Source organism: Manis pentadactyla, chromosome 5 (genome assembly GCF_030020395.1).
Source record: "Manis pentadactyla isolate mManPen7 chromosome 5, mManPen7.hap1, whole genome shotgun sequence".
NCBI classification, from domain to species: Eukaryota; Metazoa; Chordata; class Mammalia; order Pholidota; family Manidae; genus Manis; species Manis pentadactyla.
The window spans coordinates 91,736,640-91,754,376 of record NC_080023.1 but is presented as its reverse complement, the minus strand read 5'-3'; the positions used below and the strand labels follow the sequence as shown (position 1 = coordinate 91,754,376).

At 38.0% G+C, this 17,737-nt stretch overlaps 1 protein-coding gene across 1 annotated transcript in view; it reads left to right on the top strand.

Moving 5' to 3' along the window:
* COL25A1 (collagen type XXV alpha 1 chain) overlaps nucleotides 1-17,737 on the top strand; it is a 468,658-nt gene that overhangs the window by 284,784 nt on the left and 166,137 nt on the right. Inside the window, exon 5 of the mRNA XM_036920918.2 lies at nucleotides 3,801-3,818. Coding sequence (XP_036776813.1) covers nucleotides 3,801-3,818 — 18 coding nt within the window. The remainder of the gene's footprint in view (nucleotides 1-3,800; nucleotides 3,819-17,737) is intronic.

Sequence of the window (17,737 nt, the reverse complement as noted above, 5' to 3'; positions counted from 1 at the left end):
GACAGCAGAAGAAATATGAGACAGGCTTTTCCTGGTGCTAAGGCTCCCAGGACATGGTCCTGGGGTTGTGGCATAGGGGGGCTGTTGGAGGGGATCCTGGGAAGAAACCTGTGGGTTTTGTGCTGGTTGTGGATAGAGTGGTGGGCCAGTGGCAGGTCGGGGGTCACTCCAGGTAAGTCCTTGGATTGGTGCCAGCTGAGTCCCCTGTGCCTTCTCAGCCATAGGCCTATGCACACTGTTGTCTTCTCAGGACTGCTCTGGGGAATTCCTGCTTTGGGTGCTTGCCACGTCCCTCTTGCTGTGTGGAGTCAGACTCTGTGCATGTTCCACCTCAGGCCCTATGCAATCTGGGCTGTCCTGGGAATTCTTACATCAGTGGCTGTAGGCCTGCTGGCATCTGGGATCAGGCACCATGTGTATGCAAACCTTAACCCATGGCCCCTGTAAACTCTCAGCTGCTGTGGAGAATTCCTATGGAGGCCGGGATTAGACATTGTCCACATTTGTTCCCTCATGGCCTCTGAGTGTTCTGGGCTGCTCCAGAAAATTTGCATATTGGCACCCACAGGTTCCCTGGGGGTTAGAATTAGACACTGTGTGGGCATGGTCTCCTTGTGACCCTTGTGTGCTCTGGGCTGCTCTAGAAAATTTGCATGTTGGCGCCCACTGGTTCCTCTGGGGGTTGGAATTAGACACTGTGCAGACATGGTCTCCCTGCAGTCTCTGGGTTCTCTGGGCTGCGCTAGGGACTTCCCGCAACTGTGCCTGCTAGGTCCAGCTGGTGGCCAATGGTCAGCCCTGCTTGTGTGTTCTGCCACAGTGCTCTGGGGAGTTGTCCTAGTGGCGCCAACCCTCAGCTTCATGCACCCTCCTTGTGAATGTGTGGAAGAGCACAAGCAGTGGTGCTGACTAGCTCCTCCTGTCACAGACTGCTTCCAATGGCTTCCTTGCCAATCAATGGGATGTTTAGTTCTGGAATTTAGATCTTTCACTTATGATCTAGTTGGACTTTAACCTGCAAGGCTTTTTTGCTGTGCCTCAGGGCAGGGGTCCATGCCTGGCTGTCCCAGCCACACCCCTGCCCCTTGCCTGTTCTGGTTGCTGTGCTGGTGGTGGAGTTCCTGTTTCTCTGTCTCTGTCTCTTCTGCCATTTAGGGGTTTTTATTGGGTATGATCTTTCTGTGCCTTCTTGTATAGAAGATGTTCACTTCAGTATTTGCTCTTCCTCAGGGTGAAATGCTCTATGCATAGGTGCAGATTCTGTGTGTAGGTGGAAGAAGGTGGATTCAGCCTCTCTCTAGTCTACTATCCCCCCTGCTTGACTGTTTCCTTACAGGTATTTGAGGGGTCTGCTAGTGAATACTTTGCACATTGAGTAAGAAATCTTGGTGTAGGTAGTCCTGAAAATCTTGTGTAATATTTGTAAGGCTTGCATTGTATAATCATGTTTTAGGGAGTGTTAACAAAATTTGTTATTTTTCTGTGAAGCCTGTTTACTAATCCACTTCCATCTCTTTTTCATTCACCCTCCACCCCCATACACACACCTGAAATATATATCTCACAGTAGGGTCATCTGAACTCCCTCATGCTATATACTTTACAGTGCCTACATAAAAGTCAACTCTTAAATTTCAACATAATTTACTATTTTTCCTCCCTATTACTAACATAAAATTCACAGTGCAGTGTGTATTTCTATATAGCAACATAAATGTGTGGAAGTTTTGCTACAGTCGTTGTTGGTTCAGTGTAATGGCAGAAATGCCACACTTTAAAGATAGACAGGAAAAGTCTGACATAGACAGTACCTGGAGAAATGGTAAACCCAGAGAGGGGCTAAGAGAGAGAGAGGAGAGTCTTCTCTGGGAGTTGTATCAGCTCCATGCTTTTCTATTTAATACCCAATGGCATACAGCCGATACAGTAAGATTGACCATAGGAATCAAAAGTTCTTAGCAATGATGCTGAAATATGTTCTTCTGAAAAAAAAGTCTTTCTGATTTTAATGATTCCTACATTTTCGTTTTCACAAAAAAAAAAACCATATAAGAGATATAATTTATTCTGGGATTCTATAAGAGATACAGGTTCACATTTTTGAGATTGAATTAATTTAAAACTTCAGAAAGATCAGAAGCTTAAAGCATACAGAGAGAGAGCTAGAGTGCAGGCAAGAGTAAGCCCATATTGTAACTTAATCCATTACATGGATCTGGGAACAGCCGTCTTTGCATGTAGGTGGAGAGCTCTGCCTTGATAGGCTCTCCATATTTAGAGCTGATTTTAGGGCTGTCTGTTACCCTTGAGAACCTTGGCTGACCTGGCTACTATACGGGTATCAGTTACCAGGCGGAGTGCCTGTTGGTCCTAGGTCTGCATCTGCAAGCATAGATTTATACATCTGCAACCTGGGAGTGGTTAGGATATTGAGCGTCCACTTACTTGAAGAGTGCTTTAGTACCATCATTGATCTGAACAAGTCTGTGTGCAGCTGTGAATTTAAACTTCCAGAGTGAAAACTGACCTCATGGGAGATGCATGAACTTTGGAATGAGAATTGTGTTTAAATTCTGGCTTTTTCACTTCCAAGATGTGTGATTTTTGCTTATTTCTGTGAACCTCAGTTTCTTTATTTGTAAAATGTGAGGCACATATAAGGAATAAATGGAATAACATGTCTGAAAGTGCCTGGTATTCAGTAGATAATGAATGAATATTAGTCTCTTTCTTTCCCTCCACCACTAGACAGTACAGGAGAAGGGTGAGTATCATCCACAGTAATTGGCTTGGCTTCTCTTCCTGGTTTGATTAGATAACCCTGGCCAACCACATTTTCCAATGAAATTCATGTAAGTCATCTATCACCAGTTAGTTAGAGAACAAGTACCTGGAGAAATGCTAAACCCAGAGAGGGGCTAAGAGAGAGAGAGAAGGAGAGTCTTCTCTGGGAGTTGTATTAGCTCCATGCTTTTCTATTTAATACCCAGTGCCATATACAGCCGATACAATAAGATTGTACATTATTAATTTATTTTTTAATTCCCTAACTTGGTGTGAACTTTTTCTTTCATCCCATCTTACACAAAACCCAACTGGAGGTTTTAAGAAGGTGATGTTTCAATTTATGTTATGTGTGTTACAATTATGCTGATTTAAAATTTTTATCAACCTAAGCAACAAGGAAGTAACATTCAAAATGAATTAGATTGGCCAGGGGTAACATAATCTATTGACTGAGTGTGGAGTTTAGATGTACTTTAACTGAGCCAAAGCCCTCTCAGTTTCTTTTAAAATGTCCTTAGGTTAGATTATGCAGAGTAAAAGATATATGTTTATTTTTTTTTAATTGACTGAAAATGTTATTGAAACAATGAGAAATTCAAGGACTCAGTAAGTCCTAGAATGAAAATATCTGTCTCTGTTTTCCTTAACTCTGCCATCTTTGTTTTGTAGCCCATGGTTATAGTCCCTTTAAGTAGCCCCCTTCCTTGTGAAATGTAGTTATAATGTGAAGTGTAGTTCTCTTCTGCCTTCCCTTTCTCTGGTTTAATTATGGAGCATATGAAAACCTTTGACTCATTTTGGAGTTACATATAACAGACTATAATATCAAGATTTTAGATAAATAGCATAGAGTGAAGATATTACGATAGAATACTATTGTCTAAATTTGTATTATTACCCTCAGGAATACTTTGACAAGATTTTCAGAAGTAGTTCAGATTTTGGTCATGAAAACATTCATTTAGGAAAACAGTTCTGTAATTGTTTTTCTTTTTTCTTTTTTTCAATTTCAGGGTCAGCCTGGTCATCAGGTAAGTGAACTCTTTTCTAACAAATTAATTCCAATTTAGGATTTCCCCAGAGAGGAGGTTTTTCTGCAGTTCTTTTAAAGAATATTAAAAAGCTAGGAAGCAGTAATCATGACACCACACAGTAGACCAAATATTTCCCAGGAGTAAAGCTTTGGGGCCTCTCCAGGGTTGAGTGAGCCACATCAGCTGTTGGACCAGATGGCAAATTTAACAATGTACCATCATATAAAGCAAAACTCTTAACTGATCTGAAACAGTGCCACAGGACTTTCATGTAAGATAAAATGACTTAGTAGATGTCGGGTATGAATGGGTTTGCATTAGGTACTGATTAATCATGTACTAATAGTGCTGTAAAGCCACACAGACTCTGATTATTTAGACTGTGATACTACCAGCTACTTTTGATTCATTATATATAGATATTGAATTTGTTCTACACTTTCAATATAAGCCAACTGCTGAAGACATGACTTATAATTAAATATGAATGAAGTCAATGGGAAATCTTTTCAGCTCTAAATCATTTTTAATAAAATGAGGATGTTTTAGGAAAGGGAAGAGTACTAAAGTTGAAAGAACAAAAGAAAGGAGTTGTCAAAATGAAGAGTTAATAAAAAATGACAAACTCAATATTAATACTTACTGTAGCCTTGGGAAGCGAGAGAGAAGGAAATGCCATTATTAATGTTTTACTTTTAACCCCATAATATCTATTAACATAATTGTTTACTGGGTCCCTTTACATCTCTTTCTTAAATGCTACTTCTGTCCTAGGTTGTTTCATAAATAAATGATTTTCATGGTATCCTTTTGTACTTGATGTCATTATCTATTGTTTGTTAATTCTCAAACCAGACCATGAGTATATTATTCAGTTTTTATGAGCTCTGTGTATAAGAATGTCTAACAAAGAGAACCAAAGACTCCACATACTTAAGAAGAGCAATCTTTTTCAGACTACACATGAGAAACATTTGATGTGTAATTAATTCATGTTCATATCAGAATACTCTCATTATTTGTGATTTTCACTCTTATATTCTAAGCTGGCTGAAGGTAATTATTGGAGGGGAAAAAAACCCATGAAAGAAAGTTGTAGCTTATCTCCTAAATTTGAAACTTCTACATTAAAACGAAGACAAAGTAAAAACTGCCTTGCATGCTTTATCTTACTTAACGCTTACAATAGCCCTGCAGAGTACATGCAGGATCAGAAGAGATAAATTGCTCTCATGAGGTGACACCATAAAAGTGGGAGCAGAAGTCAAGTCTGTCTCTCAAACCCTCATGCTCTGTAGCACTCAGCTCTCAAGAGAAGAGTAACAGGTCAGATAATAGATGGTGAAAGGAGTTGGAATGTTCGTTTTGAGAGATGATTATAATCCTTAACATATTTTAAGTTTTAATAGGACCTCTGTGTTAGACTGCTCGTTCTACCCCAAAGCAGTCCCGAAGATAAGGATTTGGGTACAAATAGTTTCTGTGGTAGATGATACCAGAAATTTATGCACTAATTTCCTTTCCCTCATTGTTGAGTGTCAGGCCTGGGTGTGACCTCGCTGGCGCTTCTGGCCCCAGGCTGCAGCTGCTGGAGGAATGTGGACAACCGCCGGGACTGGGGTCCTGTATGGCAGCACTGTCTTAGAGGGAGGCAGTGGCGCGGCTTGGCACCTACATCTGCCACAACATCCAAGTGCAAGTGTCCTGTAAACAAAACAGTGAGAAATTCAGATATGGATATAGAGACTTGGAAATTTGGATAGTAAGACAGCATTAAAAGCGTATTAGTTAATGGAATTTAAAGGACATAACTGCAAAAAGAAGAACATGGTCATAATAAATCTTGAGTCTTACAAACACAGTTCATGAGCAGAAGATGATTAACCAGCATAGGAAGCCAAGAATAGACAGAACCAGGAATATCATGGATCACTCTTGCTAGGATTTGAAAGGGTACCATGGCACTTAGGAATATCAAGTCTTATATTTACTATGGCTCTTCAGAAAAATAAGGTCTATCTAATTGTACATGCTTGAAAATTTTTGCAACTTTAAAGGATAATAGGACTGGCATTTTCAAATGGTGAGGTGCTCTGGTTTTTTTTCATTTGTCTACTAGTTTGCCTTTAGTAGACTCTCAGATCACATGATCTTTTCAAAGTTCAAAATGCCGCCTTCAGGTCACAGCAAAGGGAGAGCAGTGGACTCAGGAAGAGTAGGTCTGATGGGAACTGTGAACTAACAAATACCCTCATGTTGTCTTTTCTGTGGCACAAAAATAGGCAAAGAGTTTTGTTGCTATGTTCCTAAGGAAAAGTCTGACCTACCTCTTGTCATTACATCGCTATCGTATTTTTCAAAAAAAACTTCCACTGTTAGATTTTAAATTAAATAATTCTTAATGAAGTTGTTCATTTAGTACCTGCTGATTATTAAGTTCGCTCTGAGATTTTTATAATTACAGATGAATTTTCATATACTGGCTTCTTTCCATCTATATTCTTCAATTTCCTTACTACCTGCTGCAATCTGTTACTTTTCCAGCCCCTAATCTGCTCTTGGGAAGTTTCTTTTGAAAAAAATTGGATCTTAAATAGGCTATTAACTCCAACAACAAATTTTATCTATCTAAAAATATAATACTTAGGAATGACCTATGTAGTATCTATAATTATCAATATGTGCTGCAAAATTATAGTATTTTCTGCAATTATATCTTACATTAACACCATAAATCCATTTTTTCCTTGAGTAAGTTTATATAAACTCTACATTAAATCTGTTTATGACAGATCTAGAATTTACACACAGTGAATAAGCAAGTAATGTACATTTAAGGCTTAAATTAGGAAATTTTTATGGGTTCTTAAATAGTTGAAAGGTTTCTTTTATTTGATCAAATTTCTTATACAATTTTCATGTTCCATTATTCAGCTCACTAAAAACCATTTTATTCACATACAGTGTATTTATAATAACAGGAACTTACAATTTGGGGCACATCCTCCTATTTTTCCTTCGTTTTTTTGGTGACTTAAAATGATACCTACTTTTTTCTTAAAATGTTGACTTCCTCAATTTTCCTGTTTTTGTAAGATTTCTGAGCTAAAACTCTTCATAACATACTTTTTGTTATTTATATATGTGATTCAATATAACTGATTTACTTACATTTCTTCCCTGCTAATCCTTTCCTCCCTCATCCCTGTATCTACAGAGTACATACTGTTACCTGTGGGGACAAAAAAGGGTGTGAACATTGCAAAACTTTGTCCTTCCCATCTCTTCCCATCTCCTTTTGCAATTAGTCAAGGGAGAGAAAGGAAGAAGTTGCTACCTAGACAAGCTTTCTCCAAACAAGTTCCCTTAACTAATGCTCAAACCCAGATTTCCTACCTGCGCCCTGAGCCATAACCGTGTCACCCAGGGACGAATCTTACCTAGTCTATCTACTCTGTTGAAAATCCACACTCCCTCTGACTGTGTAGTATGAGAGAGAGACTTCTAAAATCCCAAAACCCAACTTGCAATGGATTTTCCATTAAGACAGCATTACCAATAGTGTTTCTGTTGTACAATATGAATTTTTTTTAGGTACATTAGGGATAGGCATTTGTGAATTGGGCTGGAAAAATAAACTATATTTATATTATGATTCCTGTGGGAAGATACAATCAGATTTCCAAGCAACTGACTTCCAAAAAAGAGTTGTAAATGTTTGAGTTGGGATATTGCACATCTTTTAAGGTTTAATAAAAGATTTGGGCAGAATTATAATTGGCAACTTGTTTTTCATGTGCAAATGTTTATGTCAGTGAGGGTTTTCTTGCATATGTTGAACACTCCCACATCATCTTATTCACAGTATTAACACAGAGAAAACTCTTCCTTAGTGACTTGAGAAACTCAGGTCTGCTTCTTCAATACCACATATTCTGTAGTAAGAACTTCCAAATTAATAAGGTTTTATTTTGCAGACCCAGTGGTAGAAGGGGCAAATGTCTATTATTCAGGGAGTTTTTCTGATCACCCTCCTAAAGTTGGAGACAGCTTAGATGGATTTAGCTTAGACATAAAAAAATTTGCCAAGACTGGTAGTTAACTCTGTTGCAGTAATAGTGTGAAATTGAATACAAAATAGGCCTAAGGGAAGAGAGGTGAGTCTTTGCATTTACCTAAATGGGTGAGAAAATGGTTCTTGACAAGGGAAGTTAGATGGTGAAAGGGTACTAGAAAGAAAAAAGACAATTCTCACAGCTGTGGTTAAGATGGGAAAGAGGCAGGGAAATGAATAGAAAGGAAGTGGCTGTGGACCCACTGAATCAAAGGAAATAAACTTCTTGGAGAGGAAAAGGGATGGGATAGAGTAAATGATTAAATGATGTCACAGAGGCTTAAAAAATGGCTGGATAAAAAAAAATAACAAGTGGCAACACAGAGTAAGTGAAGGAAGAAGGAAGAAAGGATATTAGAAAAAAGGAGAACATTTGACTTCAAACTAGAGGTAATGAGAATTAGCTGGCGTGGTGGGGCATGTGGGCAGAATTAATCTATTGAAATGAAAGTCACCCTGATAATTGTTCATTAATTCATAATTTAATAATTCAAAGCTTTATTTAGCCCCTACTATGTTCAAGGTGCAGTGAAGGCTGTGAAATTGTAGTAAATAAGACTGACTCCACCTCTGCTCTTTTGATAGTTTTTTTAATGTTAATAGTCAAGTAACCTGTCAAAGTTTGCTCATTTCTTGTAGACCCATCATTTCAAGGATGACTTGAACTCCACCTGGAAGTCACACCCTGCACCTGGCACACCTCGGTGACCCCCAGGTTCAGTCAGGGCCTTAAATATGAGGCATTTAAGGAAGGCTTTTTTCAGTGTGCAGGTGACCCAGGGTCAATGCCAGTGCTCAAAGTGTGGTTCCGATGCCACACTCTAGTTCTAATAATTAGGTTTCTGTCCAGATCTAGGCACCCTTGTTCTGGTAACTAGTCCTTTCCTGGCCCCCCATGCCTATGTTCCTTTTCTACAGTACTCTGTTCATTCCAGGTCGTACTTTTTGTTCTCCCCCTACTACCAGGTATTAGAGTCATCATGTTAATGTGTGTGCAACCTTGCTAATGGCTGGTGGAACAGTTGTATACCCTGGCTCACTGCCTTCATGACAGGATCCCACATTTTTTTCTTTAGCCCCTGACTTCCCCATTGCCATCTGTGTACTAAGAAGACATGCCTGTCCTTAAAGTTTTCAAAGACATGGAAGAAGAGGGAATACTTCCAATCTTATTCTATGAAGCCAGCATCTGTCTAATACGAAAACCAGGCAAAGACCCCACCAAAAAAAGAAAATTACAGACCAATATCCCTGATGAACCTAGATGCAAAAATACTCAATAATATATGAGCAAACTGAATTCAAAAATACATCAAGAGGATCATACACCATGATCAAGTGGGATTCACCTCAGGGATGTAAGGATGGTACAACATTCGAAAATCCATCAACATCATCCACCACATCAACAAAAAAGAAGGACAAAAACCACATGATCATCTCCATAGATGCTGAAAAAGCATTTGACAAAATTCAACATCCATTCATGATAAAAACTCTTAACAAAATGGGTATAGAGGGCAAGTACCTCAACATAATAAAGGCCATATATGACAAACCCACAGCGAACATTATACTTAACAGCAAGAAGCTGAAAACTTTCCCCTACGATCAGGAACAAGACAGGGATGCCCACTCTCCCCACTTCTCTTCAACATAGTACTGGAGGTCCTAGCCACAGCAATTAGACAAAACAAAGAAATACAAGACATCCAGATTGGTAAAGACGAAGTCAAACTGTCACTATTTGCAGATGACATTATATTGTACATAAAAAACCCTAAAGACTCCACTCCAAAACTACTACATCTAATATCTGAATTCAGCAAAGTTGAAGGATACAAAATTAATACACAGAAATCTGTTGCTTTCCTATATACTAACAATGAACTAGCAGAAAGAGAAATCAGGAAAACAATTCCACTCACAATTGCATCAAAAAGAATAAAATACCTAGGAATAAACCTAACCAAGGAAATGAAAGACCTATACCTTGAAAACTACAAGACACTCTTAAGAGAAATTAAAGAGGACACTAACAAATGGAAACTCATCCCATGTTCTTGGCTAGGAATAATTAATATTGTCAAAATGGCCATCCTGCCCAAAGCAATCTATAGAATCAATGCAACCTGTATCAAATTACCAACAACATTCTTCAATTAACTAGAACAAATAGTTCAAAAATTCATCTGGACCCATCAAAGACCCCGAATAGCCAAAGCAATCCTGTGAAGAAAGAATAAAGCAGGGGGGAACTTGCTTCCCAAGTTCAAGCTCTACTACAAAGTCACAGTGACCAAGAAAATTTGGTACTGGCACAAGAACAGACCCACAGATCAGTGGAATAGAATAGAGAGACCAGATATTAACCCAAACATATACAGTCAGTTGATAAACAATAAAGGAGCCATGGATATACAATGGGGAAATGACAGCCTCTTCAACAGCTGGTGTTGGCAAAACAGGACAGCTACATGTAAGAGAATGAAACTGGATCACTGTCTAACCCCATATACAAAAGTAAATTAGAAATGGATCAAAGACCTGAATGTAAGTCATGAAACCATAAAACTCCTAGAAAAAAGCATAGGCAAAATCTCTTGGACATAAACATGAGTAACTTCTTCATGAACATATCTCCCCAGGCAAGGGAAACAAAAGCAAAGATGAACAAGTGGACCTATATCAAGCTGCAAAGTTTCTGTTTAGCAAAGCACACCATCAATAGAACAAAAAGACATCCTACAGTATGGGAGGATATATTCATGAACGACATATCCGATAAAGGATTGACATCCAAAATATATAAAGAGTTCACGCACCTGAACAAACAAAAAGCAAATAATCTTAAAAAATGGGCAGAGGATCTGAACAGACAGTTCTCCAAAGAAGAAATTCAGATGGCCAACAGACACAGGAAAAGATGCTCCACATTGCTAATCATCAGAGAAATGCAAATTAAAACCACAATGAGATATCACCTCACATCAGTAAGGATCGCCACCATCCAAAAGACAAACAACAACAAATGTTGGTGAGGATGTGGAGAAAGGAGAACCCTCCTGCACTGCTGGTGGGAATGTAAATTAGTTCAACCATTGTGGAAAGCAGTATGGAGGTTCCTCAAAAAATGCAAAATAGAAATACCATTTGAACCAGGAATTCCACTTCTAGGAATTTACCCTAAGAATGCAGCAGCCCAGTTTGAAAAAGATACATGCACCCCTATGTTTATCGCAGCACTATTCACAATAGCCAAGAAATGGAAGCAGCCTAAGTGTCCATAAAGAAGATGTACATATACACAATGGAATATTATTCAGCCATAAGAAGAAAACAAATCCTACCCTTTGCAACAACATGGTTGGAGCTAGAGGGTGTTATACTCAGTGAAATAAGCCAGGCAGAGAAACACAAGTACCAGATGATTTCACTCATATGTTGAGTATAAGAACAAAGAAAAATTGAAGGAGCAAAACAGTAGCAGACTCACAGAACCCAAGAATGGACTAACAGTTACCAAAGGGAAAGGGACTGGGGAGGATGGGTGGGAAGGAAGGGGAAAGAGGGAAAAAGGGATATTACAATTAGCAGACATAATGTCGGGGGTGGGGGTCATGGGGAGAGGTGTACAACACAGAAGATAAGTAGTGATTTTACAGCATCTTACTACACTGATGGGCAGTGACTGTAATGGGGTATATGGGGGGGGACTTGATGATGGGGGAAGTCTAGTAAACATAATGTTGCTCATGTAATTGTAGATTGATGATACCAAAATAAAAAATAAGTATGTAAGTAAGTAAGTAAGTATGTAAAGTAAGTAAAGTGAGTAAGAGATGCCTGTTGCCTGGCCAGTGAGTCATGAAAGGAAACATGCCTTTTTCCTGTCTCTATAGTGGAGACATCAGGGGTTAGGATAGAGTGTAGCATCAACCAATATCATCCTGAATATGTCTGTCAGATAAAGTTTTTCTGTCATGGTTCTGATTATGTTGATCTTCTGAACCCAAAACTTTGAGTTTCAATGTGGTTACCATTTAGAGTGCAATAAGTTCTAGTTCCTTTCCTGACGTTCAAATCCTTTAATTTGGTCTGTTTTTCTAGCCCTCTGTGCCACTGATTTTTCACTAATGCTCTCTCTAGACACTATGCTTCATCCAAACCCCCAAAAAAACCATTTACCTCTCTCTCTTCAAATATGTTTTTCTTCATTTGTCTTTTCTTAGAATCGTCTTCTCTCCCATAGCTTAATGTAATTTCCTCCTTGTGCACTTTTTATGTACAGGTTTTTATATTACTTTACACTTACAGCAAAGGGGCATAGACAGTGAAGCCAGACAGATCATAAGTCAAATCCTACCTCTTCCACTTAAAAGCTCTGTGATCTTGGGCAGTTCTTCAGTCTCTCTGAGTCTCGTTTTCCCCATCTGTAAGGCAGAAATAACAACATTTTATCTCAACAGATCGTGTGAGGATTAAAATAGAATAATATATGTATAACTTTTAACATGATGCCTAGTACATGGCCAGCACTCAGTTAATATTAATTATCTCCCTCTCTTTTCCTCTTTCTGTTTTATCATATTGTTTATAAACATCCTTTCTCCCTTTATGACTAGCTTTTACGATCTCCAAGAGTGGGAGCTATGCTTTCATCATCAGTGGCCTCCCCAACACCTAACTTAGTTTCTTGTACACAGGGGAGGTTCAACAGCTGCTAATTGAGTCATGAGTGGTATATTCAAGAGCTTAAGCAAAAGAAGAAGAGCAAAAACTCTGAGCTTTTCATAAGTGCAAAGGCCCCAGCAATACCATGTTTTATCTGTAATGCCATTAAAAACATGTCTCAGCGGTTTCTAAGCTTTGAGATTTTACTGGACATTATCAATTTCAATAACTCACTTCCACACATTTTGGAGAGTTTGGTTACTTTTGTTTCCTTTCATGATAGTAGTTTATTTATATTCATATTTAATCTTTGGTGAAAATAAAAAGATAGCATTAACCAAGGGCCATTCTTATGACATATTAATTTATTTGGTAACAATTTATTTGTAGGGTTCAATCCTTGGCTTTGATTTTTAACAATCAAGACAGTTACAGGAACTTTTTCCCGGTGGTTGTCTATAATGCCACATTGCTTAAACAGTAATATTGTCCCACCAATAAACAATTTAATAGGAATTGTAGAAACTAGTTGTTTTTAAAAATAAAAAAAGCTCATATACTATCTTGTACATTTTGTTGGTACATATTGGCCTTTTGTTTGCCCCAGATAAACTCCCTGAGTATATTAAATAGAAGACAGTGAAATGGGGGAACCACTGTATTAAGTGAAAGGTAGCCCTTCCATACTAAGGGCATTTCTTTTGCATAAACATTTTTGTATTTCAAAGCCCTCCTCATAACACCCCTTTGGAGTCGCATGTGAACATAAAGGAGATATAATTCCCTTAGGAATTTGGAGGACTAAAGCGGTGTGCATGTTGTAATTCTGTATTACTCAGTGAGAAAAAAATGTAAGAGAAAACCACAAGCAAATACCATCAAACAACTGCACATGGAGGCGTGTGGCTTCCATTTGTATTTTTTCAGATGCACTTGAAAAAAAGTGGAAGATGTCCCTTTGCCTTTTTTCCCCAAATACCTTTTTGCCCCCTTTTTTTTTGATGGTTCTGACATTGTCATTGCCATTTCACAGCGTTTTACTACAATTTTCAAAGATCAAGTTGTGTGTGTGCCTTGTAAGGAATTATCCCTAAATAAAATACTATATCTTGGTGCAATATTTTTCTGCTCATATGTTTTTAATTATATACTAAGCTCCTTCTAACCTAACACTTTAGCAACTCCCATATTTCATGTTTGTGCTCCAACCCAGCCCTTTTCAGATCCAAATAGCCTGACTTGGGGGCAGGGGAAGCCATAGACATTCTTCAAGAAATTTTAAAAGCATGCATCCGTGTGTGCATGTGTGTGTGTGTACGTGTGTGTACAGAGAGTATTTATTTCGCTCAGATATAACAACTGTCATATTAAACTAGTAATGTATCCTGTCCTGAATGAATCATGCTAAATTGACACAGTATTACCATTGCCTATTATCTATATTTTATGTGGTGGTTATATGAGAAAGAGAATGATTATAAAAGTCTTAATGTTTTAGGTTTTCTGGTATCTTTTTAAATAAGTGGTTTATAGGATATGAAAGGTGCCATTGTACTTCAAATAGCTTTTATTTTTAAAAGTACACATTGTGCAACAGCTTTTTTGTTTTACTATAACCCATATTTCTTTATCTTTGCATGACTGCTTGTGAATTAAACTGGTATAACATCATCTCAAGGTTTAATTTTAGCTTAGAATTCTTTCCCACTGAAAATAATCGAAGAACTTCAATTGCCAACCTTATGCTTTGTTATCTATCAAATGTATTCCATTTAATTATGTCTGAATAAAAGTGCATAACACATAACCTTTCATGAATAATTAAGTTAATCTGGCATTGATTTTTTATCATTCACTGAATTTACTGTTTGTGTCTCAGTTTTTTTATATAGTATTGCTATATTAAAAAATGCATCATGAGTTTTTGTTGAATAAATGTGTACACTTAACAATTCAGATTTAAATTTCTATTCATTTGATGATGAGATGACTGAAACAACCGAAAATATCAGCTTCCAGCAGCCTCTTTTTAAAGCAGTTTATGGAATACATTGAACAGGGCTAAGGGGATGGGTTCCACGGGCAAACGCCTGGGCTTAAATCTTGGTCCCCCATGTATTATGAACTGCATGACTTGGGGCAAGCTGTCTTTTGTCCATTTAGTTTTTCAGTGTCAAATAAGGATGATTGCTTTGTCTTAAGATGTGACTTAAGCACTTAGAACAGTGTATGCACATATAAGTGTAATTATTAAAGGCTTATTTATGAACATGAAAAACCTACATAAATACCTTCTTACATAAGCACTCACACTGAGACAGAGCCATAAACATATTACCTTTATAGTGGTACTTGATCCACCAGATAAAAATCCAATCAAATAATGGCCTCAAAGCATATAGAGGTTTAGGAAAGATAGTTCAATTTTAAAATTAAGAAATTCATGAAAAGTGATTTTCAACATTGGATATAGTTATAGGATTCTCTATCTAAAACAAACATTTATGTGCACCTTTGTAACTGTGTCTAATCCTGACTAAAGATGGCAGAGTTTTAGTTGGAAATAATGTTCTTCAGTGAAGTAAAATTCCGTTTGAAATGTTCCAAACTTTAAAAATTTCATTTATAAGTTTTCTCAAGCATATTATATATGTATGTGTAATTTAATAAATATATATTTGTTTATTCTTTTGATAATTTTGCTACCCTAATCAAAATTCTTAACAGGCTAAGGGAAGGAGGGGAAAGGGGAAAGGCTCCTTATCTAAATTTATAGAGTCTCAATTTGGGCCATTAGGACCCTGAATGAAGTAGGTGCCGTCTACTCTGAAGAAAGCCGACCAGAGTCTTAGTGGCGTCACCATGATCCGAGACGAGGACAGTGCATCCTGCCTGGAAGAAATGTGGAGTGGGCAGTAGGCACAGTCCCAGAGAGAAGCCACAGCTGGGGTACGGAGTAGACAGAGTAGCTGTAACTGTGGAAACTAGTGGGATGCTCAGAGAAGTGTGTAGAGGGGAAGAGAAGCAGGCATGGGTCAGAGACATGTCAGTTATGAGGAAGAGGTAAAGGAAGGTCTCCTCCTGGAAGGAGCAAGGAGAGGACCCCGAAGAGGATGCTGCCCAAGGAGCCGACAGAGGAACGGTCAGCAGTGGGGACTGTTGTCCTAGGTTTGCGATTTCGGGGTCACTTAGCGACTTTGATACTGTGGTGGTTTTCTCATCAATGTTGCCATGGTTTTAGGAGTGACTCAGTATTGAAAATGTAGGGAGAGTGAAAACAGAATACGTTTTCTAGAAGTTTGGAGTCACAGGGAGAAGGGAGACAGGAACCAAAAATATCTGCCCATGTCTGAGATATGAGGAGAAAAATATTTCATCAAATAGAGTTCATCTCATCTTCAAGAGACTGTGCAAAATTGTTTTATTTCTTTTACTATCAATCTTAACTCTTCTAGAGGCATAAGTCATCAAATGACAAGTTTAGTGATCCCAAAAGGCATAATATCTAACTGTGATCAAATATACCCATATAAGCATTAATTGGAAGCATGTTGGGCATATGAATATCTGTGACTGTTTGATTGACAACAGGCTATTCAGGCAATACTACTTGTGGCCCTGATGTTTTGTTAGAGGCCTCTGTTGCAGGACATCTGATAATATATTTATTGGATACTTACCATGTATAAGATACAAGGCTACACATTTGAATGAGGAAGAGAAGAGGAGAAGGGAAACACTATTTTCAGAAGACATATGTTCTTTTAATTCCTATCTGCAACTCCCATGCAAAGTAAATTACTGTTTGTTCCATCTTACAGATGTGGAAACTGAGGTTCAAAGAAGTTAGGCAATCTACCAAAGGTCATATGCTGGTACATATGAGAGCCTTCAAAGTCAGGGTTTGTCACACTTCCCCATACACCTCTTTTCATGCTCTTAAGGGCCCTGATGGTTTAGCATGAAGCATAAATCTTCTATTTACCAGGGTGAGCTGAGTTTTGTAAAAGAGTCATAGGTGCTTTGGGAGTTCAAAAATAGGGAGAGAACATAGAAAAAGGGGGTCAGGTAAAACTTAGGGAAAAGACGTCACCGGATGGGCTGTCTGTTAGACAGTGACATGGTGGAGGGCGTGGAGATGAGACTTCTACTACAAGGACTAACCTTTCTTTCAGAAACTCAAATACTGCTATGTTTATATTTTTTCCATGTAGCTTCATAGCTCAGGTTGCCAGTAAAGAAGTTTCAAGGAAGGTATGCTGTAATTATTCCAAGCAAAATGGTAATTGGTGATGTTTACTCAGTAGACAGAATCACATAAGCAAATATACAGAAAGTGACAAGAATGAGGGGCATTCTAAGAACAGCTGGTATTCAAGGCTGCTTGGAGGAGAGGATCCTTATGCTGAAGCAGTCAGGGCTGGGACAGAAGGTAAAGAAGAAACAAAGTTAGGAGCAGATTATGGAGGACTTTGGACACAGGCAGATGTTAACACTATTTTGTAGGAATCTGCAGCGTTGTCTAAAATACATTTTAAAATTATATAACTACTTCTTTTTGGACTTCTCACTACCCAGTTTCATGAGTTATCAATGGCTTCAATGAATTATCATTGTTTCATGATCCCCTTCCCCTATATTATTTTGTTTTGCTTTTTTTTTTCTTTTGCTTTTTTTGCTGGTGTATTTAAAAGCAAAACCTAGATATCATGTCATTGCATCTGCAAATACCAAAATATGAATCTCTAACTGATAGGGCCTTTCTAAAACATAACCTTCACTTCATTATTAACCCCAATAAAATTAACAATATGTTCTTTATCATCATACCCAGTTCATATCAAATTTCCTCAATTGTCTCAAAAATGTCTCTTTAGAGATGGTTTGTTTGAATCAAGATGCAAAGCCCACACTTGGCATTTAATTGCTGTAACTCTTCAATTTCTTTTACTCTATAGCCTCTTCCTTCCCTATTTATTTTTTCATGTCACAATTTTTTCCAGAACATTTGGCCTATGTGTAGAATGCCCCACATTCTGGATTGGTCTGGCTTCTTCATGGTGCTGTTTAACTCATTTGTCTATCTGGTTTTCTTATAAACTGCATTCCATTTAGAGATTTGATTAGG